This window comes from Pelodiscus sinensis, chromosome 31 (genome assembly GCF_049634645.1).
Source record: "Pelodiscus sinensis isolate JC-2024 chromosome 31, ASM4963464v1, whole genome shotgun sequence".
In the NCBI taxonomy this organism is placed as follows: Eukaryota; Metazoa; Chordata; order Testudines; family Trionychidae; genus Pelodiscus; species Pelodiscus sinensis.
In genome coordinates, this window is record NC_134741.1 from 4,299,134 (window position 1) to 4,324,769 (window position 25,636).

General features: G+C 52.1%; 1 protein-coding gene and 4 non-coding genes across 5 annotated transcripts; 2 read left to right on the top strand and 3 right to left on the bottom strand.

Moving 5' to 3' along the window:
- The first annotated feature begins 3,802 nt into the window (after positions 1 to 3,802).
- TRNAT-CGU (transfer RNA threonine (anticodon CGU)) lies at positions 3,803 to 3,876 on the top strand. Its single transcript has one exon. It is a non-coding gene; the product is annotated as a tRNA-Thr (tRNA).
- Positions 3,877 to 4,484: 608 nt separating this feature from the next.
- LOC142821590 (uncharacterized) lies at positions 4,485 to 24,573 on the bottom strand. Its single transcript, XM_075912994.1, has 10 exons — positions 24,174 to 24,573; positions 23,432 to 23,887; positions 17,378 to 17,473; positions 16,596 to 16,826; positions 16,267 to 16,289; positions 15,464 to 15,576; positions 14,841 to 14,900; positions 12,712 to 12,912; positions 11,371 to 11,484; positions 4,485 to 11,082 (listed from the first exon to the last, which is right to left on the bottom strand). Exons 2-10 carry the CDS (start codon positions 23,801 to 23,803, stop codon positions 9,224 to 9,226), a joined length of 3,069 nt encoding a protein of 1,022 aa, XP_075769109.1. The 5' UTR covers positions 23,804 to 23,887; positions 24,174 to 24,573; the 3' UTR covers positions 4,485 to 9,223.
- TRNAS-UGA (transfer RNA serine (anticodon UGA)) lies at positions 5,429 to 5,513 on the bottom strand. The gene has a single exon. It is a non-coding gene; the product is annotated as a tRNA-Ser (tRNA).
- Positions 19,461 to 19,534, top strand: TRNAT-UGU (transfer RNA threonine (anticodon UGU)). Its single transcript has one exon. It is a non-coding gene; the product is annotated as a tRNA-Thr (tRNA).
- On the bottom strand, positions 21,088 to 21,172 carry TRNAS-UGA (transfer RNA serine (anticodon UGA)). Its single transcript has one exon. It is a non-coding gene; the product is annotated as a tRNA-Ser (tRNA).
- Positions 24,574 to 25,636: the final 1,063 nt, after the last annotated feature.

Genomic DNA, 25,636 nt, shown 5'->3' on the forward strand with positions numbered 1-25,636 from the left:
CACAAGAGGGTATTTGTGCAAGAAAGAGCAGTGTAGACAGCTCCTTTTTGCACAAAAACCTGTGCTGCAAAAATGATGGCTCATTAGGTATGCAAATGAGGTGTGGCAATATTCATCCCCACACCTCATTTGCATATCTTATTGCACAACAATGTGCGGTGCAGACATACCCAAGGAAGCCAAATACTGGCATTACCAAGGGTTTGCAGCAAACCAGCATCTCACCAGCGGGTCCCATTGAGATCGTGGTGCAGGATTCAGACTCACTTGCCTAGGAAGGTGCTAGAATCTCCCTGCTTCACACAAAATTTTTTAAGCTTAGACAGAAAGCAGAGGGGTGTGTTTACACTGATGGGTTCTTGTGCAAGTGAGGCTAAGCGTGGACTATCACATTGCTCCTTCATGCACAAGAAAACCCCTCTTGAAAATAAGCAGTGGAACCGCTCTGCACACGAAGGCTCTGTCTGACGGCTTCTTGCGCAAGAACACAGCCACACTGGGCCGCTGACACAGGTGACCAGGTGGTTGGCAGCAGCTCTGTGGGCTGGGCATATGCCCCAGGCCTCCTGGACATATGGAGCCTCCCTCTGTGGCTTGGGCTGGAGGAACCTGCCCCCTGCAAGGAGCCTTGGGCCAGCCACTGCAGCAGCAGGAATTTGGGCATCAGGTCACCCCATTGGGGACAATGGAGGGAAGAGAAGAGTTTTCCTTGCCATTAGAGAAAGCAGGCCAGGCCAAGGCCCTTTTAGCCAGTGGAGCTGTGCATGCTGGAGCCTCCTCCTGCCAGTACTCTGCCCTGCTTCCGGCAAAGCTCTCAGCCTTTTGCCTGTTTCTGCTTCCCTGTCCATAGCAGGCAGCTAAAGGGTGGCTGGGGACATTCACCACAGCAAACAACTCTGTGCCCAACATAGGACTTGAACCCATGACCTTGGTGTTAGTAGCACCAGCTGCTAACCAACTGAGCTAGCCGGCCTATCAAAGCTAAGCTCACAAAGCTCAGAAAGGAATGACTGCAGCTGCCAATGGCTCTTCTCTGACAGGGCCACTAGTGACTCATTGTGATGTGGGCTGGCTAGTCCAGCTGGTTTGAGGTGTCACAGAAATCCAGACTCAGGGCTGGAAGGAGAGAAACACTTCTATTAAGACACAGCTGCGGGAAGTTTCAAAAGGAAGACTTCCAAAATCAAATGTCCGTGGAAACCTTATATACATTCATGGTTGCCCACAAAATAGAATAGACATCATATATGCTAGTGACAGCGTTACGATTGGCTTTTTGATTTGTGAAAACCCTCATGCCCCCCCTGGAATTTCTTCACACTCTCTCTCCTCCCAGCCCCAAGGCTGTCCCCAGAGCCCAGGGCACGGGAGTCTGGTCAGCAAGTGAGACTCGCCCGTCAGTCCAAGCTGCTCTGTCCCGGCTGCCATTCCTGCCTGTTCTGTGCCAGCACCGCACGCAGGCCAGTGGGGCAGGACGGGGGGTGTCAGTGGGGCCCTGCTCTCAGTCCGTCCCTCACAGGCCCTGTGGGCTGCTGGAGGGCTGACCCCGTCGCCCAGGCCTGGCGCAGGGATGGAACATGGGGCACGTTTCCCCCTGTGAGCGTGTGCGGGGGCAGGAGGGAGCCACACGGGCCCGGCTGAAGGTTTTGTGCTGGGGCTGGAGGCTTGAGCCCGAGCTGTCGGCCTCAGTGGGACTTGCTCCTTCCCCATCTCCTGCCATGCTGCCTCCTTTGGCCAGCAGTGCTCAGGGGCAGCCGAGAGAGCCAGCACCAAGGGCAGAGGAGGCCGAGGCACAAGCCCCTCAGAGGGGACAGGCCTGAGGCCTCTGGCTTGCCCAGGCTCACGCCAAGGGGCTTTCTGTGGTGCCGGGCGGGGGAAGGAGGCCAGGCCCAGGCCAGTGGGAGAAGGGGCAGCGCCTGCCAGGGCAGCAAGGGGAGCTGCAGGGAGCGAGACGCGGTGTTTCTGCCTGGATCACTCAAGGGTCCTTCTGCGGGTGAAGCGCCTGTGACACCCCTGTGCTGCTGGGTTCTCCTGCCCCTCCCCTGGGAGGCCGTCCCCTTCAGGGGGCTCTTGCCCTGGCACTCGTCCAAGGGCCACCTGGGCAAAGCAGCCTGCCCCAGGCACCTTCCATAGCTCAGCTGGCAGAGCAGAGGCCTATAGCGGGTGCTCGGCAAGTGCCCTTAGGTTGCTGATTCAACTCCAGCTGAAAGGAGAGATTCTTCTCCCTCCCCCTGGCTGCAGGCCTGGCCTTAGGACCAGGCGGCTGCCTTGGGTCTGTCCCTTTGGGGCCTGGTGCTACAATTGACAAAAAGGTTTTGGGTACCAGCTGTCATGGCTCCTTACCCAGTCTGGCATGATAAATGTAGAAGTGGGGCCAGCAAGTGTACCCCAAAGCCTTATCTACCAGGCTTTGGTATAAAACTTAAAATCTTAAGAACCTAGATCTTGTGAATAAAACTTCCGCTGCCACCACCCAAATGTTGATAAAGAAATCAGGGGGAAGATCATTTGGGAAATCTCACCCCTAAGCTAAAAGTCAAGGCACACAATTAACCACTGCCAGGTTAATACAAAGAAAAGAAGAACTTTTATTATTATAACAATATTCCTGTTGAAAACATAATGACTAGCTAGGGAGGTAACAAAATATACTCATGGAGAAACTCCATGGGCCTAGAACTTAGTTACAAAGAAAAGCCAAAACATCTTTTAAGCAGTGCCAGATGTCAGATCCCATACCCAATCCTTAAAACAATAAAACTTAATGAAACTACCTTAACTTTACCCTACTTACAGAAAATGAAGAATGGTGTCTTGGAGAGAGAGAGAGACATGCTTGTCCCTGTCTATAGCTGCAGAGAACTCACCCAGAGAGACAAAAGGGAGGAAAAGAAAAAAAAAAACAAATTCCTTTGTCCCAGTTTGAAAGTCCCACCTACATTCCTATTGGTCACTCCACCTGACTAGGTGTAGTTAACCCCTTAATCCCCAGGCTGCTGGCTAACCCTCATAATCATGACATGCCCACCAAATCACAGACGGTGCTGGACAGCCTCTGGCCACATTGGTTGTGATTTCTTCCTGTACGTCTGAGATAAAACATAGTAAATACATTATTGCCCACTTGACTAGACTATTGAATACATGAAAAGTAAACAAACTGCTTTCATATACATGGAGTATCATAACAGACATATGTATACTGGTGAGGTGGGCCAGCAGTTTGCTGTGCCTGAGGGGGGTAAAAGTGACTTGGAGTTAGAAAGGTCCAGTGGGGACAAGGGTAAGGAAGTTGCAGAGGGATTGGAGGTTGTTTCAGATGGGGTGGGGATAGCCAGGAAGATGAACCAGCCCTCTGGTAACCAAGTGACTGTGTACTGTCTGGACAGATTGCTTCATGATTAGTGGAGGAAAAAAACCCCTACTTTACCGAAAATGAAGAATGGTGTCTTGGAGAGAGAGAGAGAGAGACATGCTTGTCCCTCTCTATAGCTGCAGAGAACTCACCCAGAGAGACAAAAGGGAGAAAGGAAAAAACCCAAATTCCTTTGTCCCAGTTTGAAAGTCCCACCTACATTCCTATTGGTCACTCCACCTGACTAGGTGTAGTTAACCCCTTAATCCCCAGGCTGCTGGCTAACCCTCATAATCATGACACCAGCTGCCAATCAAATGTCTTGGGCTGCGCAGGCCTTGAGTCATGGCAAGAGCTGGAGGGAAATGGGGAACGGCTGCACTTTGGAATGGGAAGGGGGTGTCTGGCACCATAGAGTAGAAAAGTTTGACAGTTGTTTTCAAGGAGGGCACCATGGCTTAGTTGGCTAAAGCACCTGCCTCGTAAGCAGGGGATCCTGGGTTCAACTCCCAGTGGTGCCTTGTCACCAGGTTAATGGGGCTTTCCTTTCTTCAATATGTATCTGGTGTTGATTTTACCTTCAGTTGAGCTTGGTGGTGCCCTCACAGTGGGAATAGGATAGTAGCAAAGAGCAGGAGGTGCCCTCGGGGTTTGGTTTAGTGAGGCTTAGCTAGGCTTGGTAAATCAAGCTGTGGAAGATGGATTGCAGCAGCCATCTCCACCTGAGTGAAGACATGGCCTAATGGTGCAATTAGTTAGATGCTGACACTAACAGCCCCACTGCCGCTAACTCACAGAGGCTACATCTACACTAGAAGCTTTCTCCTTAAAAAATATGTTAATGATGGACTCAATTGCACAAGTCATGATCTCATTTGCATATTTTCTGCCAATGGGATTGTTGTGCAAACACAAGCGGCGTGAACATTTTTTTTGCACAAAATCCCCTTTTTTCACAAGATTCTTATGCCCCCCCCAAAAGAGATATCCTGATCTTGCAGAAAAAGGGGGTTTTGCACAAAAAGAAAACTTCCATACTGCTTGTTTTTGCACAGCAACTCCAGCACAAAATCAGTTTGCCAGAAAATATGCAAATAATTTCATGACTCATGCAAATGAGACCCTCATTAGCACCTTTTTTGCTGAGAAAATTCGTAGTGTAGCCATAGCCGGAGATTCTGGTGCTGATCATGCAATAGAAGCACATTATGTTTAAACAGCTGCCATGTGAATGTACCTGAAAGTCACAAGGATCAATGATCTGTGTGAAAGGCAGGTGGCCAGTAATTAGAGCCCCAGGTATGTTGTGGGCACCTCCTCCACCAATTGCAATACACACTAGGCCGTTCCTCCCCAGCTGGGTGTGGTTCTTGTTCTTCTGCACAGCACAGCCCATGGAGACCGAGGACCTGTCATTGGGCTTCCAAATCACACCCTTGTTGAATGGATGGAAACAGAAACCAGACACACAGCGGGTTTGAGCTGGCTCCAGCTGAGGGACGGGTTTGCCTGGTTTATGCACATTAGAACAGGACAGCAGTAAGGATTCGTCTTCATTTAAAGAATTTAAAAAAATAGAAACCTAGAATGTAATGGAATTGGAGAAATAAATGTTTCCACTGAATGGTCAGTTGGATTTGAAGTAACACTCATATAATTTGTAGTCTATCACTGAGCTACTCTCCCTGATGTTTGCACTGTTAGGAGTTGAGAAGGGAACAAGAGGCTTTTGTAGCCCACGCACCCCTGGGCCTGTCTCCATTACTTCTGCCTCTGCCAGGTGAAGGGAGGCCGCTGGGCCCAGCATCTTTCTACCCAACCAGGGCCGGCTTTTGTGGAGAGGGAGGGGCCACTGGAGGCACTTGGTCCCCTGGCTGCATCCATGGGGAGGTGGCTCTGCTGAAAGCCAGACTGGTTTTCCTGTTGTTAGGCAGGACCGTGCAATCCATGTTCTCTCCTTGCTTTTGTAGCCTCTGTTACCTTCTGCAGGTGTCCCTTCTGATGGGACAGGCATGTTCTTCTCAGGGTTTGGGTTCCATGTTGCCCTAGGAAGGGGTGTGGCTAAAACACAAGCCTGGCTGTGAGCAGGATTTGAACTTGCACAGGGAAACCCTATTGGATTTCAACTCCAACACCTTAACCACTCAGCCATCACAGGTATAAGTAAGAGCAAACCAGGGAAACTGGCAAATAATCTCAGTGCCCAGGCTTGATGTCACCTGACACAGAATTCACACGGCAAACCATTTCACCCGTCATGCGGAGGAGTCCTGGGTGCTCTGGTCTGAGGCTGGCTTAGAGGTGAGTTCAAGGGGAAACCTCACAAAGGAGATTCCAGGCAGCCAGGCCATGGGGGTCTCTGAGATGCCCCAGCCCTGCAGCCTGTCCCGCCTGGCTGTTGTCATGGTCCCTCTGTGAGGTCACTGCCCCCCAGCCAATGAGCTGAGGTGATGAAAAAGTTCCTTGTGATGTCACTGCTGCTTTGCAGGCTCATGTCCTGCCCCTGGCCAGCCCCTTTGCATGTGTGAGCTGCTCCCCCTCTGCCCCCCTCACTCAGGGCTGGTTCTGGGGCTCACGCAGGGAACATCAGAGGCTGCTCAGGGGGCCACATTGCTAGGCCAGGGGCCCTCCTGTGGGGCTGTGAGTGTTGCTGTCTCTGCTGTACAGACACGGCCATAGAGCCTCAGGAGGCTGAAGCGGTGGGAGACACTTCCCTGGTTTCGGGAGGGAGACGAGACGTCAGGGCCCATGACTTGGAGCCAGCTACAGATACCCATGGAAAGCTGATTTTCAGAGGGGTGTGATCAGCCCTTCCTGTGTATCTGGCTTCTTTAAAGGGGCTTAATCAGGAGCTAAAAGTTGAAGAAGGGACATTTAGAAGGGTGAATTTCTGTCTCCAGCAGTTTTTTCTTTATGCCCCAGCGGCCTAATGGATAAGGCACTGGCTGTCTAAACCAGGGATTGTGGGTTCAAGTCCCACCTGGTGTTACAGTTCTTTCTCAGTGACAAAGAGTTTATCTTCTTCTGCTCACTGAAACAGTTGATAAACACACCCTAGGTTTAGGGTTCGAGTCAGACAAAACCATTTTAATATCCCAGCTGGGGGTGGTGGTATTGCAGATGGCAGGGAGTTACCCCTTACCAATACAATCCTCTCCTCACACTCAAACGTCTGAGATATTTATACCTTCTTACAAAGTCACAGTGGAAATTTATAGAGAAAAGAGGAAGTAAGGCACTTTACTCTTAGATGGTAACATCTTCTTGACCCAATAAACAGCAAGCAGTGCGATTTTTTCTTTGTTTGTTTAACAGCATTGTGGTTTCTTACTCAACTTGCTTAGGAAGCTCCCTTCTGACGCAGGATACACTGCGTACGGTTCAGTCTTTGGCCAGGCTAGCGAGGCCTACCTCCACAGTATGTATTGGACATAAATATTTTACTTAATTTAAAATAAAGTTTGATCAACTAACATGAGAAATTTAAAAGGTTTAATCTCTTTAATAATTCAAATGCAACTGTCCAGAGGCATCCCTAGCAAAATGGCTTGACTAATTATGTAATTAACAGTGTGTTTCCATTAGCAACAGTAATCTACAGAAGGTTTGGAGAGGGCAGGGCTGTGATTGGCTGGGCCGGGCCTGAACACTGCTGAGGGAATCCACTCAAGGCAAATTGCTCAAAACCAGGACTGGTGACAGCCCTTCACTGGAGACCTTTCCAAAATAGGCCACAAACCAGTCACACTGAGCACTTCAGCTGCCAATCCAGCCTGCAGGAAGCCTCATGAGCAAAACCCCTCAGATACCCCAGCTCTTTCTATGCCACAATCAGCCCTGGGCTTACACACAGGTGAGGGGTTATACAGCCCGATCTCTCCAACCAAGAACAGATGCATCCAGTTCCAAAGAACCAGCCATGAATTCCTGGTCAATTTATACTTTAGATCTTACCCACCAGATCACAGTGGACCAATCCTTTAAAATCTAAATGTTTATTAATAAAAGACAGAAAAGGTTGAGAGTAGGGCTGTTAAGGAGAATACATTATATACATCAATCAGCAAGTTCTTGATGCAGTATCTTAGTGGAGATGTTACAAACTACTAGCATAAGTCTTTGGGGTACATCGTATGTCAGGATGGGTCAGCAATCCTTCCCGTGTCTCTGTCCTTAACAAGGCTGCATCTGGGAGAAGTAGCAAGACTGAAGACAAGATGGAGCCCCCCTCATGGCATTTGATATTCATTACTGGTGTCTCCCAAGCTAGAGCTAGTTACATGGTCAAGTGACCTGTTTCATATGCCAGCAGCCATTGTGCTCTGGCTGCTTTGCAGCTTTCCACACGCATTCTTCAGGTGTGTATTGGCCACCTTGAGAAATATTGTCCTTGGAGCTATACTGACTAGCATAGTGTGACGGCGCGTTGGGGGTTCCCCGTCTCCTGCACCCCGAAATGGCACAAACAGACTGCACCAGCCAGTGGAATTGAGGGTGGTTTATTGCTCCTCCAGCACAGCGCAGCGCAGCACAGATGTAATCTGGTTACAGGAACTGGGGGCTAATAGGCCTCAATGCCCCCCTTGAGATAGGGGAGTCCCAGCCCCCTCCCCAGCTCCTTCTTCCCTGTCTTCCAGAAGGAACCAACTAACTCCCTTCCCGCCCTGCCCCCCAGCCAGGGCAGCATTCCACCTTCCTTTGTTCCTCTCCATGGGGGGTGTCTGGCCACTGGTTCAACAAGTTTGGCATTACCTTTGCATAGTGAGGCTTTCCCTGCTGGGTCTTGCTCCAGACAGCAGGGGTCACCACAGCCCAGCCAGGTACCCCCACTATGTCACACATAGTCACTCATTGGACATTCTGTCCTCATGACAGGCAGTCCATACACAGCATCAGCAGAGCCCACAGTCATAACTCCCCATGCAAACGCCAAACAAGTACATGAATACTATACACAGAATCAGCACAATATCAGCTTTTGTTTGACACCTCACACGGACCACTTTGTACCAAATTTGGGGCAAAAAGTTCCCCGTGATCACAGCAGTGATCTGTATGATCACCTTAAAATCCAATAACGTGACAGGGATCTGGGATGCAGAAGCAGGCAGGTGTCTGGCAAGGGGGAAGATGCAATGTGTGGCCAGGAGAGAGGGTGCAAGAAAAAAGGAGGGTGTCAGTGCAAGCTGGGGGTGCTGGCTGCTGGAGGAAAGGGAATTGAGGAGATTGGGAGGGAGTGTCTGGGAAGGACAGCAAATATTAGCTGACTTTGGGCCCTCTTGCAGCAACATCTCCAGTCACACTGTCTTGGTCACCCCAGAGGGAGGCTCTACTGCTGCAGCAGCAGCCACACAGACTAGGACCAGCCCCAGACACCCCACTACTGCACCCATTCAGTCCAGGGCTGGAGGTGTTGCTCCTGCAGCCATGCAGCTCAGGAACAGCCCCAGAGGCACCCCTGACATGGCCATGTGGCCCTGGAGGCCAGCAGTGTAGTGGCAGCAGTGCCTCTAGTGCCGGGCTCAGGTTGTGTGGCAAAGACTCAGCCTAGCGCTGCCTCCTCTCTAGTGGCTACAAAGCACGAAGAGGGGATGGGGCTAAGCTCCATCCCCCTCAGCACATGCTCATTTTGAGGTGGGGCCTGGCACTGCCTTGTGGACAGGATCAAAGTCTTAGGAAGGCTGAATTCTACTAACAGAAAATTTTGCTCACCCCCACTATAGGGTTTCTCACCTGTGTGGGATCAACTATATGCAACAAGCCTTGAACTCTCGCTATAGCATATCCCAAAGTCAAAGCAGTTAAAGGATTTCTCTCCTGTGAGAGTTCTCATGGATAACAAGGTGTGACCTCTGACTGAAACATTTCCTACACTGAAAGGAGGTGAATAGCTTCCTCCTTATGGGTTTTCCTATGTCTTACAAGGGTTGAGGACTGACTGAAGCTTTTCCCACAGTAAGAGCAGCTGAAAGGTTTCTCTCCCGTGTGGGCTCTCCTATGGATAACAAGGTTTGACCTCTGACTGAAGCTTTTCCCACAGTAAGAGCAGCTGAAAGGTTTCTCCCCTGTGTGGGCTCTCCTATGGATAACAAGGTGTGACCTCTGACTGAAACTTTTCCCACAGTCAGAGCAGCTGAAGGGTTTCTCTCCTGTGTGGGCTCTCCTATGTCTAACAAGGCATGACCTCCGACTGAAGCTTTTCCCACAGTCAGAGCAGCTGAAAGGTTTCTCTCCTGTGTGGACTCTCCTATGGATAACAAGCTGTGATCTCCGACTGAAGTTTTTCCCACAGTAAGAGCAGCTGAAGGGTTTCTCCCCTGTGTGGGCTCTCCTATGGATAACAAGCTTTGACCGGTCATTGAATCTTTTCCCACAGTCAGAGCAGCTGAAGGGTTTCTCTCCTGTGTGAACTCTCCTATGGATAACAAGCTGTGACCGGTCATTGAATCTTTTCCCACAGTCAGAGCAGCTGAAGGGTTTTTCTCCTGTGTGAACTCTCCTATGGATAACAAGGCATGACCTCCGACTGAAGCTTTTCCCACAGTCAGAGCAGCTGAAAGGTTTCTCCCCTGTGTGGGCTCTCCTATGGATAACAAGCTGTGACCTCCGACTGAAGCTTTTCCCACAGTCAGAGCAGCTGAAAGGTTTCTCCCCTGTGTGGGCTCTCCTATGGATAACAAGCTGTGACCTCCGACTGAAGCTTTTCCCACAGTCAGAGCAGCTGAAAGGTTTCTCTCTTGTGTGGGCTCTCCTATGGATAACAAGCTGTGACCTCCGACTGAAGCTTTTCCCACAGTCAGAGCAGCTGAAGGGTTTCTCTCCCGTGTGAACTCTCCTATGGATAACAAGCTGTGACAGGTCATTGAATCTTTTCCCACAGTCAGAGCAGCTGAAGGGTTTCTCTCCCGTGTGAACTCTCCTATGGATAACAAGGCATGACCTCCGACTGAAGCTTTTCCCACAGTAAGAGCAGCTGAAAGGTTTCTCCCCTGTGTGGGCTCTCCTATGGATAACAAGCTGTGACCTGTCACTGAAGCTTTTTCCACAGTCAGAGCAGCTGAAGGGCTTCTCCCCTGTGTGGGCTCTCCTATGGATAACGAGGTGTGACCGCTGACTGAAACTTTTCCCACAGTCAGAGCAGCTGAAGGGTTTCTCTCCTGTGTGGACTCTCCTATGTCTAACAAGGTTTGACGTGTGACTGAAGCTTTTCCAACAGTCAGAGCAGCTGAAGGGTTTCTCTCCTGTGTGGACTCTCCTATGTCTAACAAGGTGTGACAGGAAATTGAATCTTTTCCCACAGTCAGAGCAGCTGAAGGGTTTCTCCCCTGTGTAGGCTCTCTTATGGATAACAAGGGTTGAGGTCTTTCTTTTCCCACAGTCGGAGCAGCTGAAGGATTTCTCTCCTGTATGGGCTCTTTCATGTTTAATAGGAGTTGCACTGTCACTGCAAGCACAAGGTGAATGTTGATGGGGGATTTTCTTTTGAACAGTTTCCGTGTTTATTTTCAACTTTCTGCTCCTCTGACTGGATTCATCCTGTCCTGCTCCTGGACGGTTTCCCACCTGCCCTTGTAGACTACGCTGACTCTCACAAGTCTCTCCTTGCTCAGGACTCTGAGAAACATGCCCTTCAGATCTTTCCACTAACACCCTACATGCAGCCATTTGCTCAGGTCCTTCCGCTTGAAGACTCCTATAACTGTTTTCATTCAGCATCCCATCGCCTGCTGGAATGGAGAGAGAAACCACACAGGAGTCATTCTCTGTGCTGAGCTGAAATAGAAAATCTGAATGGTGAACAGACAATGGGGGACAAACCCAAAGAATGGCTGGAAAGATTCAATAATCATGAGCTGAGTTCACCCTGCTTCCCCCATAACTCTTTCCCCACCCAGCACTCTCAGACTGTAGTTGATGACAGGCTGAAGGGCCAGTCAGACTTGATGAAAACACACAGCCAACATCTGCTATGCAAACACAGACATTGGTTTAAGTCAGTTTAGCTGATTTCTCACCTGTGTGGGTGTCACTGATGATCTCCACTTCCTCACAGCCTTGGAGATCCGGGATCTGCAGCTCTTCCCCTCGCTCCACCCAGGAGAGCACATGAGCTTTGGAAATAGGAAATCCTATTCAGGGAGCAATTAACCAAGTGCTGATCTTGTTCATTAAGGTCTGTGCCATTTCTGCTTCCAAAGCCAGGATCTTAAGTCTCCTACCCAGACAGGCTCCTTCCCCACCTTCCAGAGACTGGTCTCTGGTTGGTACAAGATCCCAGGATACACAAATTTCATAATACCCCTGTACAACTACCATGTTGGGAATAGCCTAGCTGACTCCCATGGGGAACTGAGCGCTCTGCTGCACTCTTACAGGATACAACTGTCTCCTTTAGGGTCTGTTCCATACTTGGGCAGGACAGGAACACACTGCTCATAAGGGGAGAGCTCTAAGACTTTCAGGACTGACAGATGCCCCTAGCCAGGACTCATATTTGAGCTGACACATGTCAGGTCTCTAGGGCTGGGAGGGAAAGGATCCAGCTGAGCTCTAGAGCCCTAGGGGCTCTGCCCACAAAGCTCTTGGCTGGGGGATGGAATTGCCCTGCTCTTGGGCTCAGATGCTCTACTTGAGCCAGAAGGAGGCAGGGGAATTGTCTGATCAGGAAAATGAATCCTTGGCTGGCCACTTCAAGCCCTGCCTATGGTCCATACTCCTGATCCTGACTGACTGTGCCATGGTGGGCCCTGTCAGCTGCCCACAACAACTGTCAGTTCTGCAGACAGCCAGGGCAGTGCTGGCCTGTTCCTGTGCCCAGCCAACGTGGAGACAGGTTGGGCTGCTTCTCTGCTGCTTGTAGATGCTCCTGCAGCTCAGCTCCCCTTCTGCAGCCTTGGTTCGACTCTGCCAGCAGCAGCAGCCCTCCTTTTGTGGCCAGTTGAGCCTGCCATTTGGTGCCCCTCTGGGTTGCACAGAATCTACCAGAGGAAGGGAAGGACTCTGAGTTGGCGCCTTCCTTCCAGGGGCTCAGCACAATAGCACAAGGGGACCCTGCAGACGCTAAGAGCAGCTGCACCCTGCCCCACAACTCTGGTACCTGCCTGGGCCCTTCCACTGACACCTACGGTCAAGGCACAACATGGGCAAGATGGTTGGAACCACAATGAGAGCTTGGCTGTGGGAAGAGCAGCACCACTATTATGTCACCGAGTCATCTCTCACGCAAGAGCCAGGATTACTGGGGCACATACTGCTGATATTGGGGGTTTGGGCAATAAAGGACCCTGAACCAAACCCAACCCAGCTGCTCCAGAGCCCACCCAGCTTCTGTTACACAAAGGGACAGGAATCCTCACCCAGCCAGCTCACAGCTTCGTAATTCTCCTGCGTCACATCCCTGTAGAGGGCTCTCTGGCCCGGGTCCAGCAGAGCCCATTCCTCCTCAGAGAAATACACAGCCACCTCCTTGAAGCTCACTGGCTCCGCCACGGCCATTTCCTGTCCCTGGCTCTGCAGGCCAGGGGCAGAGCTGGAGTCGGACATGGGTGTTCTGCAGCCTGGCAGGGGAAGAAGGGGAATTGGAGACATTTCAAAAAGGGCTTTAATCCTTTCCACACCCAATTCTGCTCAGACTCTGTCCCTGGTGAAAAACATGCTAGACTCTGCAGTTTTGGGCAAACACTGAGTCTAGATATGCCATAAACACCACACACAAGTTAGATCTGAAAGTTGTATTTATTTCTCTCAATATCTGGCTTGAGTTACATTACTTTGCCTGCAACAATGGGATTCAGTTCTCAGCAACCAGGGTTTCTGCTAAACAAGCCACATATTCATCTGCCTGAACATGGACATAGGTTTAATTTAATTTGGGCCGCTGTATTTATAATCCTTAGTCTTCATGGATTGATTTGCAACCCAAACTTTGGTTCTCTCATCTGACAGAGACTTTATAAACTCTCTCCACAACAGAGAACACTTTATAAACTCTCTCCACAACAATAATATGAGTATTCAGATACATATTATTAAACACGTGTGCTGAATGTTTACAGGATAAGACCTTAAAATTCATGGATTCATGGCATCAGAAGATATCCTTAGCCATGCAGTCTGTCCCCTCTGTGGCACAAGCCATTACACCTAGCCCAGCTACCCATGCACAAAGCTCTGTTTCCCCACAGCATATTTTGTAGAAAGTCACCCAGTGTTGATATGAAGACATCAAGAGATGGAGAACCCATCAGTTCTTTGCTCATTTATTTCAGCAGCTAATCCTCTTACCCATCAAATATTTGTGCCTCTTCTCTAGCCTGAAATTCTCTGACTGCAGCTTTCAGTTATTGACTCTCACTGAACTGTATCCACTAGACCAGGGGTGAGCAATTCATTTTGTTTGGGGAGCGGGGGGAGAGACTCCAAGATTTTGGAAAGTGGTTGAGAGCTGCACTCTTCCAAGACATTAAGCAGGAAATAGAGCGTATGGGATGGACATTGCGAGAAGAAGAGAGCTTTCAGTAAGGGGTTGGGATGCAGGAGGGAAAGAGGGATCTGGGAAGGAGTTCGGGTGAAGGAGGCAGTGTGATTTGGGGCACTGGATTAGCAACGACTCATGAGATATTTAAAGTAAAGTTAATTTAGAAAAGCGGCTAAGTGAACAAATAAAGAGACGAGGGTTACTTGGATGCAGAAAAAGAACAAAGAGTTTGGGTATGTGGAGTGGGAGCCGGGAGTGGGGGGCAGAGAATTAGATGGGGAAAGGAGAGGTTGGGGTGCCAGAGGCAGGCTTTGGCCAGGAGACTTATCTGAGTGACTCCCAACCAGAAGCCAAGCACCTCTCTGAGGCAGGCAGGAAGCCTGCTCAACCCTCATACCGGCTGCGGGGCCATGTGGGTGAGTGAATAAATGAGCCAGAGGGGAGGGGGCACAGTGCTTCCTTTCTAGCCAGAAACCAGCCAATGAGACTATCCTGGGGGTGGAAGCAGTGCCTGTAGCCTTTCCGCTTCACCTCCGGTGAAGTGGCTTGCAGGTGGAAAGTGGCAAGCATGGAACTAGCCCATGGCTCGCAAAGCATCAGTGGGCTACATCCAATGGCCTGGTGAGCTAGATAGGCTGTATTTTGTCCAGGTCTGCACTAGACTGAAGAGCCCTTGTGTATCCAGAAGTTTCTCACCATAAGCAAACTGATACCGTGGAAGCCAGTCAGCTCTCAGCCTATTTATTGTTTGAAACTAATCCCATATTGAAACTGCCCGAGCAGTGAAATCTGAGCCTGAAGGTGCCGTCCATTGTGTGCTTTAACTTCACCCCTTTAGCATCACACCTTGTAGATTAGTGTTTCTCAAAGTGTCTGCAGGTCCCCAAGCAGCGCCCCTGGGGCTCCTTACTGATCAGTGTATGAGATTTAGGGCTGTGTGCACCATGGTCGCTGGGTTTGATAGGTAACTTCAATGACAATCCCAGGAATCTCCCCCTGCAAACTCACCTTGTCTGAAAGATCCCAGAGATTTTAATCTTCCTCTCTCCAGTGCAGAGGGCAGAGTGACTGGTGGGGGAAGGAATAAGAGAGGTGAGATTCCAGGCTCTCCTATTTATAACAATCTTCCCACTTTGAACTCTGTGCTTCAATTGTATCAGAGACCAGATACACACACACTCAGGTATTTAGTATGAAAGAGTCTGAAACTTTCATTTCCTCTCTCACTCGGGCACCTCTCAGCAATGGAGCCAATATCTCTGCAGCCTCACACTCATCCCAGGAGAGACAAGCTGTAAATGAGATTTACTCTTCCCTCCTCACCCCCACCCACTTGGTTTCTCATTCACTCACTGCCTCTTATCATAACCTGGAGCTGTGGTGGCGGAACACGTTGCCATCACAGTAACTGGCCATTTTGATCTCTCAATGGGAGGTTCAGAGTTTGCAAACCCCTGGCTCTATCTGCAAGCAGTTGGGTCTGTTCGCTCAGTGTCTCTAAGGAGAGCAGAATGATGGGGCCGTCATTCTCCATGTGGGAATTGAGGCAGGGGAAGGTTGGCTTCAGAGCCCAGATTCAATAGTTTCAGATACTTGAACCGCTTTCCCCTCATCCATCCCTTTCCAGGTACCTTTGAACTCCCTCAGTGTCTCCGACAGCGCAATCGTTTTCTGGGAGAAGGTGCTGACTTGTTCTTCCAGTTCAGGGGAAATCTCTGACAGCTGGAACTGCCCCGTCTCACACCTGGACAGAAACAATTCAATGTGATTGTATTTACTTTACTGCTGATAAGTTCTGGCTAGTAAGTCTCAGCTCTAACAGGCCTGGGGTTAGAATCCTCCAATTCTCCCAGCCCGAGAGCAGGGACGATACATTCCATGGCCATGCAACCTTCCCCTGAAAGGTCCCATTGCTGTTCTTCACTTCTGGTCTGGGGAGACTGGCTGGGGGACTAAAGGGGAATTGAGTCTCCGTGGCCAACTTACTTCTTGGCCCAGACGCCGAGGGACAGAAGGTTCCCAGGTGAAGGGCTGAAAGAATCTGTACACTAGGGACTACAGTGAGACACCAGCTCCCCTCTCCCCAGCTCCTTCCACACAGGTCTCCAAACAGCCCTCAGGTGGGACAGACTCTTGGTCCCTGCTGCTCTGGGCTGAATGTGCCCAGCAGTGACAGGCCCATGTTCCACCCCACAGTCCTGAAGCAGCCAGGCCCCAGGGAGGTGAGAGCTCTAGCAAACACCTGAGGTTAGACTGTGCCCTGAATGGGGAATTCCAGAGTCTAAAGTGCGAGGATGAGACCCTCAGAATTAGAGGAGTCAGAGATATTTGTATCTAACGTCTGGCTGTAGAGCCCTGTGGAGATGTGGTGCTAACATCAGTTCCAAGCCCTTTCCCTGCGCTCTGCAATGTGAGGGGAGTGAGAGCCACGTACCTACTCAGGGCACTTCTGACGTCCTAGAAAAAAGACAGAGAAAAGAATCTCAGCCCCATTGGACACCCAAAGGGGACCTCACAGAAGGGATTTTGCAAACATGGGAAGAGGCCCTGCCTTAGCCCCAGGAACATGGATCCCCTGAGCAAATGGGGCTTTGCCATCTCTAATAGCTCTGTGCCTGTAACTCTACAAAGCACAAGAGTCACTCACATGGCAGCAATGCACAAGGTGTTACACTGAGATCTGAATGCTGGACCCCAGCACTTGTGATTCAGGAGCCTCCCTTCCCTGTGTGAGGAGCTGGGACGTTTCTCCCTCAGTCTCACCTGCAGGAATTCACTTGCTGGCTTCTGACACGTCCCCTCCAGCTCACCGATCTGCTCGCTGAGGCGGGAAATCTGCACAGAGAGTTTCCTGATAGTGTCAGTCTGGAACCTCCCAATCTCCTCATCTAACTTCTCCAGCTGGGCCAGCAGGAGTCGCTCTTGTTCCTCCAGGAACTGCTGCAGCTGCTGAAACTCGGCCACAATCATCTGCCTCTTGGCTTGTGTCCATTTCTGTGTGAAAACAGGGAAAGGGCTGGTGAGGGGCCTGGACAGAACCCAGGGCTCTTTCATGGGGAACAGCGCGCAGCAGCAAGAATTTCTTGGAAAAACCTAAAATGTGTGACATTTGACTCTACTTTGTGGTTACTTGGCAGAGGCGTCTCTCCCAGCGTCTCCTTTGACCCATGTCCCTCAGTCATGGGCAACATCTTCTGTCATTCATGGCCTCTGGGAATTCAGACCCAGAGCAGCAGGAGGCAGGACTCAGCACCAGCCTGACAGAGATACCCAGAGAGGAAAAAGAAGCAAACATGTTAATGCACCAAGTGAGCAGACAGCCCTTCAGGGGACATTCAGCTCACTTGGGAAAGCCACAAATGCTGGACATGAACTCATGCTGACATGGATGTTCAGGGCCTGTCTACAGATGGATCTCAGCCAGCAATCCATGATCCAGGAGAAACACAAACAAGCCCAACCTCACCAAGGACACGCAGGAGTCTGCCTCCTAACACAGCCCTCCCACTGCCAGTCCCTGCTGGTCCATAGCCACAAGCACTTACCAGATACTCCTGGCTTTTCCCTTCTGTTGCTGTTTTCCTTCTCAGCAGCTTTTCTCTCTCTTCCCGCAGAGCCTTCAAAGGAGTCTTCAATTTTTCCTGAAGAAACAGATATAAGCATGAGGGCAAACCCCATCGGATGTTGGGAGCCCATTTATCTGCCTTTAAGAGAGTCCCAGTTTTGTGGAACTCTGCCCTTGTCCAGCAGGGACTCAGCACTGGACGTGGGTTTGTCCATAGAAAAAGAGACAGGAGAAGACTGAGGGTATGTCTACACAGCAAAGTTAATTTGGAATCACAGCCTGGAAGGAACTCCGGCATCCAGAGCCATCCCAGCAAGCTTGTCACCAGTGTCATCCAAGGCCAGGGAGGCCTCAACATGTGAGTATCATCAATGTCCCCTTATGTGGGGGATGGGGGGGGGGGAGAAGGGTGTGGGGGGGAGCCTAGGGACTGCGTGTGTGGTCCTTGCTGACCACAGATCACGCAGCAACCTGTGCATGTGCCACACAGAGGCCCTGGCCTGTTACCCACACGCATGTATGTATGAAGGCACATGACATGCTCCTGACCCCGGGGAGAGACACTGCACAATGCTCTCTCTCCAGAAGCTCCCTCTATGCAGAGGCAGGGCACATCTCCCTTCCCCCCCACCACACCCCCACACAATATACAGCACAGGGGCATGGAAACAGTCCTGGGCCAGCTCACACTCCCAGGGATAGCAGGACATGATGGTGCGGAGACCTGCCGTCCTCACCTTGCAGAGGGGGGCAGGGTATCACCCACTGTGTCCCCAGGGATAACTGAGCAGGTCTCTTGTTTCTCCACAGCTGCACCAGCCGCGGGTGCAGGGCGCACCAGCCGCGGGTGCAGGGCGCACCAGCCGCGGGTGCAGGGCGCACAACCCCACCCAGGACAGCGTCCCGCACCCGGGCCAGCAGGATGACCCGGCACCTGGAGGAGTACCACTGGCAGCACCTGGCACTATATGCCAGGCAGGTCTGCTGCCAGGAGCGCTGGGTGGAGGAAGACCTGCAGCTGCAGCAGGAGGGCTTGCAGGAGCTGCTGGAGCAGGGCCGTGTCATCCACAACAACCTGTAGACCCTGGTGCAGAGACTGGTGCCGGCTGCCGCTCCAGCCCCTGTGGCTGCCCCAGCTATCGCTCCTCCACCCACTCCTGCTCCTCCTCCCGCTTCTTCTTCCTCCCCCGCCACCTGTTCCCCCCCCCTTCTCGGGGACGCCAAGGCTCCCGCACACACAGTGCTGGGAGACAGGAGGGCCAGCAACACCCCCAACCCTGAGGTTCTCCTCCTCCTTCCCCTTGCCTTACCCTTCCAGATCCTTCCTCCCAGGTGTCCCTCTCCCTCCTCCCCTCTCCAGCCTCCTTTCCCAACTCTCACCAGGGTTTTATCCCCGTTTTTGTTTATGAAAATACATGTATTTTATTGGACATCAGGAAGGGGGGGTTAGGGAGGGGTAGAGCAGAAGGACGTGAGGGAGGAATGAGGCACAAGCCCCCAGTGGGGCAGACCAGGGAGGCTCTGAGTGCTCCTCAGGGTGGACGCTCTCCCGCAGGGCCTCCTGGATACTGACAGCCTCCCCGATGGATGTCCCGGATGGCAGCCTGCAGCAGGTGCAGCCAGGCTGATAGCAATGCATCCATGAGACACACCTGGGTGCCCAGGGGCTGCTCTGGCTCCATGTTGCAGAGTGCTATGGTGTCTTGAGTGAGAGCAACCAAAGCACTCAGAGACACACATGCTTTGCTGTCCCGCAGCAAGGCAGGAAAGCAAGCAGGGACACCGGAGCATTGGCTGCGCCGGAGGGGGGGGGGGTTATGTGTATGTCCCCTTAAGCACAAGCCTCAGCCTCAGGCAACAGCCACACAAAGATACCCCTTAATCCCCAGGCTGCTGGCTAACCCTCATAATCATGACACCAGCTGCCAATCAAATGTCTTGGGCTGCGCAGGCCTTGAGTCATGGCAAGAGCTGGAGGGAAATGGGGAACGGCTGCACTTTGGAATGGGAAGGGGGTGTCTGGCACCATAGAGTAGAACAGTTTGATGGTTGCTTTCAAGGAGGGCACCATGGCTTAGTTGGCTAAAGCACCTGCCTTGTAAGCAGGACATGCTGGGTTCAGCTCCCAGTGGTGCCTTGTCACCAGGTTAATGGGGCTTTCCTTTCTTCAATATGTAGCTGGTGTTGATTTTACCTTCAGTTGAGCTTGGTGGTGCCCTCACAGTGGGAATAGGATAGTAGCAAAGAGCAGGAGGTGCCCTTGGGGTTTGGTTTAGTGAGGCTTAGCTAGGCTTGGTAAATCAAGCTGTGGAAGATGGATTGCAGCAGCCATCTCCACCTGAGTGAAGACATGGCCTAACGGTGCAATTAGTTAGATGCCGACACTAACAGCTCCACTGCTGGTAACTCACAGAGGCTACATCTACACTAGAAGCTTTCTCCTTAAAAAAATATGTTAATGATGGACTCAATTGCACAAGTCATGATCTCATTTGCATATTTTCTGCCAATGGGATTGTTGTGCAAACACAAGCGGCGTGAACATTTTTTTTGCACAAAATCCCCTTTTTTCACAAGATTCTTATGCCCCCCCCAAAAGAGGTATCCTGATCTTGCAGAAAAAGGGGGTTTTGCACAAAAAGAAAACTTCCATACTGCTTGTTTTTGCACAGCAACTCCAGCACAAAATCAGTTTGCCAGAAAATATGCAAATAATTTCATGACTCATGCAAATGAGACCCTCATTAGCACCTTTTTTGCTGAGAAAATTCGTAGTGTAGCCATAGCCGGAGATTCTGGTGCTGATCATGCAATAGAAGCACATTATGTTTAAACAGCTGCCATGTGAATGTACCTGAAAGTCACAAGGATCAATGATCTGTGTGAAAGGAAGGTGGCCAGTAATTAGAGCCCCAGGTATGTTGTGGGCACCTCCTCCACCAATTGCAATACACACTAGGCCGTTCTTCCCCAGCTGGGTGTGGTTCTTGTTCTTCTGCACAGCACAGCCCATGGAGACCAAGGACCTGCCATTGGGCTTCCAAATCACACCCTTGTTGAATGGATGGAAACAGAAACCAGACACACAGCGGGTTTGAGCTGGCTCCAGCTGAGGGACGGGTTTGCCTGGTTTATGCACATTAGAACAGGACAGCAGTAAGGATTCGTCTTCATTTAAAGAATTTAAAAAAATAGAAACCTAGAATGTAATGGAATTGGAGAAATAAATGTTTCCACTGAATGGTCAGTTGGATTTGAAGTAACACTCATATAATTTGTAGTCTATCACTGAGCTACTCTCCCTGATGTTTGCACTGTTAGGAGTTGAGAAGGGAACAAGAGGCTTTTGTAGCCCACGCACCCCTGGGCCTGTCTCCATTACTTCTGCCTCTGCCAGGTGAAGGGAGGCCGCTGGGCCCAGCATCTTTCTACCCAACCAGGGCCGGCTTTTGTGGAGAGGGAGGGGCCACTGGAGGCACTTGGTCCCCTGGCTGCATCCATGGGGAGGTGGCTCTGCTGAAAGCCAGACTGGTTTTCCTGTTGTTAGGCAGGACCGTGCAATCCATGTTCTCTCCTTGCTTTTGTAGCCTCTGTTACCTTCTGCAGGTGTCCCTTCTGATGGGACAGGCATGTTCTTCTCAGGGTTTGGGTTCCATGTTGCCCTAGGAAGGGGTGTGGCTAAAACACAAGCCTGGCTGTGAGCAGGATTTGAACCTGCACAGGGAAACCCTATTGGATTTCAACTCCAACACCTTAACCACTCAGCCATCACAGGTATAAGTAAGAGCAAACCAGGGAAACTGGCAAATAATCTCAGTGCCCAGGCTTGATGTCACCTGACACAGAATTCACACGGCAAACCATTTCACCCGTCATGCAGAGGAGTCCTGGGTGCTCTGGTCTGAGGCTGGCTTAGAGGTGAGTTCAAGGGGAAACCTCACAAAGGAGATTCCAGGCAGCCAGGCCATGGGGGTCTCTGAGATGCCCCAGCCCTGCAGCCTGTCCCGCCTGGCTGTTGTCATGGTCCCTCTGTGAGGTCACTGCCCCCCAGCCAATGAGCTGAGGTGATGAAAAAGTTCCTTGTGATGTCACTGCTGCTTTGCAGGCTCATGTCCTGCCCCTGGCCAGCCCCTTTGCATGTGTGAGCTGCTCCCCCTCTGCCCCCCTCACTCAGGGCTGGTTCTGGGGCTCACGCAGGGAACATCAGAGGCTGCTCAGGGGGCCACATTGCTAGGCCAGGGGCCCTCCTGTGGGGCTGTGAGTGTTGCTGTCTCTGCTGTACAGACACGGCCATAGAGCCTCAGGAGGCTGAAGCGGTGGGAGACACTTCCCTGGTTTCGGGAGGGAGACGAGACATCAGGGCCCATGACTTGGAGCCAGCTACAGATACCCATGGAAAGCTGATTTTCAGAGGGGTGTGATCAGCCCTTCCTGTGTATCTGGCTTCTTTAAAGGGGCTTAATCAGGAGCTAAAAGTTGAAGAAGGGACATTTAGAAGGGTGAATTTCTGTCTCCAGCAGTTTTTTCTGTATGCCCCAGTGGCCTAATGGACAAGGCACTGGCCGTCTAAGCCAGGGATTGTGGTCTCAAGTCCCACCTGGGGTTACAGTTCTTTCTCAGTGACAAAGAGTTTACCTTCTTCTGCTCACTGAAACAGTTGATAAACACACCCTAGGTTTAGGGTTCGAGTCAGACAAAACCATTTTAATATCCCAGCTGGGGGTGGTGGTATTGCAGATGGCAGGGAGTTACCCCTTACCGATACAAGCCTCTCCTCACACTCAAACGTCTGAGATATTTATACCTTCTTACAAAGTCACAGTGGAAATTTATAGAGAAAAGAGGAAGTAAGGCACTTTTCTCTTAGATGGTAACATCTGCTTGACCCGATAAACACCAAGCAGTGCGATTTTTTGTTTGTTTGTTTAACAGCATTGTGGTTTCTTACTCAACTTGCTTAGGAAGCTCCCTTCCTAAAGAACGACGCAGGTGGGGATTAGGGAGGTAAAAATGCTTAACAATACTAATCACGTAACCGATTACAATTTTATCAATGACAGTATTTTTTAACCTGCTGACAGGCAGGGCTGGAAGTGGAAATGGGCTCTCCTGGTATTAGATCTCTCACAAGGTCTGCTGGGGGCAGCCACAAGAACTGCTGGCCAATGGGAACGCCCAGCAGCTGCAGACTGAGGTTAGCTGCCAGAGGCAAGTGGGCACTGCTGGAGCAGTGGGAAGTTTATCAGGCACCGAGAAACATTAGCTCATCAGTTAACCAGTTTGAACTCTTGCTACAATCCAGTTGAATCCCAGTTCTGCCTGGCATGGACCTGCACTTCCTGAAGCCCTGCTATGGGTAGAGTGAAGGTGCTCGGGGTCCCACACAGCATCCAGCCCAGCAACCTCATCTACTGCCAGCTGCTGCATCAGAGTTTAACTCCTCACGGAGGAGCCCAGGAGTTCAGCATCCCAGTGGGAAACCTCCTCTCCCTGCTGGGCCTGGGGCTTTATCAAGGCATCTTTCCCTCATAAAGGCCACACTTCATCACTGTTCAGTGATGCTGAGGGGCAAGGAGCTGGGTCCCTACCAGTTAGGGCAGGGACTTTCCCTTGCTGGGTGTTGTGCAAGGCCCAGATGCCACTGCGGGTCTATAAGGCAAATGCCAGATTATTAGTCCTGTTCCTCCAATCAGTAACAGCTTGTAACCTCCTCTTCTCCAGTCCCAAGACAGCTCACTGACCGAGTGGCCTGTAGCTCCTGTGATCTACACCTCTCTGACTGTTAACAACTTCCCTTGTGCAAACATCCCTTCTGCCAGCAGTGAGGGCTGGGTTTCAGGATTCAGAGCCTCAGAGAAACATTTCCCACATCAGGTATCTGTAAAGACTTGATGTACGTTGTACCACTTGTACAACTTGTACCATGAAGGCTTTACAGAGCTGTGTCACACCTGTGCCCGATAACAGTCAGTGAAATTAGCCTGTAATTAAAACCCAACGTTATTTCCCATCACACTGGACAGCAACTCTGTACCTTGTACTCCTGGGCAGCTTCCTGTATAGGCGCCACCGTTTGATCCCAGGATCTGTCATACACCCCACAGATGGGAGTTTGATCCTCTTCACAGAGCAGCTTCAGAGCCTCCTGGTGCTCCCCACACACCCCGTCCCATCTTTCTCTCTTTGATGCCTGGAAACTCAGCGGCTTGGCTAGTTCCACCACGTTTGCCAGCTGCCGGTTGGGCCGGAGGGGTCCCTGCTGCTCAGTGTCTCTGCCCTGAGGGCTGAGGGGGGCCTGGCAGGAATTGTGCCCACACTGCAGAGCGACAGGGGCTGTGAAATCCTCCAGGCAGACGGGACGCGGCGCTTCCTCCCGGACACTTTCCACGGGGCTCTCTGCAGCCATGGCTGCCTCTGGGCTGGGGGCCGGGGCCGTGTCACTGTCAGCAATTGGGGGGCAGGTCCGGGGGGGGGGCCTGAGGCACCAGCACTGAGGATACAAAAAAATCAAAATTATAAACCAAAAAAGCCCCAAAAGCTTCGCTCACCCCCCCCCCCCCCGGGGCCTCTCAGCCCCCTGCCCAGCCAGCCCCGCCCCGCGCTCCTCATGCCAGGGCCCCCCCTCTCCGCACACTCCGCAGCCCCCCCCCGCACGGAGACAGGGCGACACGCGCGGGGTGTTTGTGACGCGAGCGCAGAGGCGGGGGGGGGGGGGCGAGGCCATTGCCCGGCCGGAGCCGCCCCCAGAGCGCCCCGATCCCCAGCGCCGGACCCACCAGCAGCGCAGGACGGGGGGGTCACAGCCCCGCAGCGAGTAACGGCACCAACGGCCCCTCCCAACTCCGGGCGCGCGGCGCGGGGCCTGAGCACGGCCGGGAACTCAGGGAATGGGGCGAGCGCGGTCAGACCGCGCATGCGCAGCAGGTCAATGACTCCGATGAGAATCCAGCGCCAGGGCTTAGCTCAGACCGAGGGGCTCCCCTCAGTGACGTTGCTCGCTCCGCCCCTTGCTCTGAAGCCCGAGTGACAAGGGAACCCCCGGCTGTGAGCCCCGAGTGACGTGCGATTTCCCCGCCCCCGTACGGCGTCATCAATGACGTTGATTGCCCCGCCCCTTGCTCTCGCGCCCGGGTGACGGGGATTCCCCTGACCCCGCTGTGGCGCTGGGAGTGACGGGCCGCCCCAGGGACACTGAGGGCGGGGGAGGGATTCGCAAGGGGGCCGGGTCCGGGGCTCCATGAACCAATCAGAGCGCGGAGCCACAGCGACGTCACCGGGCCCCGCCTCCTGGCGCGAGACACCGACCCGCGGCACGTGCGGGGGCGCCGGGCCCTGGGCCGGGGCAGACAGCTCATGGGACCCCCCCCCCGCAACACCCTGCGACCGTGACACCCCCCTGCGAGCCCCCCACAACCTCCCCTGCGACAGTGACACCCCCCTGCGAGCCCCCCACAACCTCCCCTGCGATCGTGACACCCCCTCTGCGAGCCCCACCCCACAGCTCCCTTGCAAGCTCTCACAGCCCCCCCTGCAAGCCCCTTACAATCCTCCCTATGGGGCCCCCCACAGCCCTCCCTGTGAGCCCGCCACACTCCCTCCGAACCTCGCACTTCATCCCACAGGGCTTTGACAGAAGTGTCCTGGGCTCTCACTGGGGGATCCCTGTTCTGTTCATTCCCTCTGGGGCACCTGCATTGGCCACTGGGCAGACAGGACACTGGGCTGGAGGGGCCTTTGCTCTGACCCGGCCTGGTCACTCCTGTGTGGGAGACCCGTAAAGTCATTAATATCTGCAGCGCTAGTGACACTGAGGCTCCTTTAGAAGGAGCCAGAGCAGCCTTAGCGCACGTCCGGATCAGGCCCCTGAAACATGGATTCCAGCTGGAATAAGCGTTTGGCCTGTGACCTGAATGTCACTGGGCTTAGAGGGAGCAGACCTTTATCCTTAGATGCCAGGGAACCTCGATTTCACTGTCCACTTACAAACCCAGGAAAAAATCTTTCCATTCATAGAAAGAACTGAGGCTGCTTGAGAACTTCTTAGAGTTCAAGGACTTGAATTAGTCTGTCTTGGGAGTCACCTCGACAATTTGTGGTTTAATAATAAAGATTTTCCTGTTTGAATCTCAGTGTCTGTCACTGAATAGTTACTATCTGAGCCAAGTACTGCCTGCCCCTCCCCCTAGCATTTCCCACTGCTGTGAAAATTGAACATGGGAAAACTGTGCAACTGGGAGCA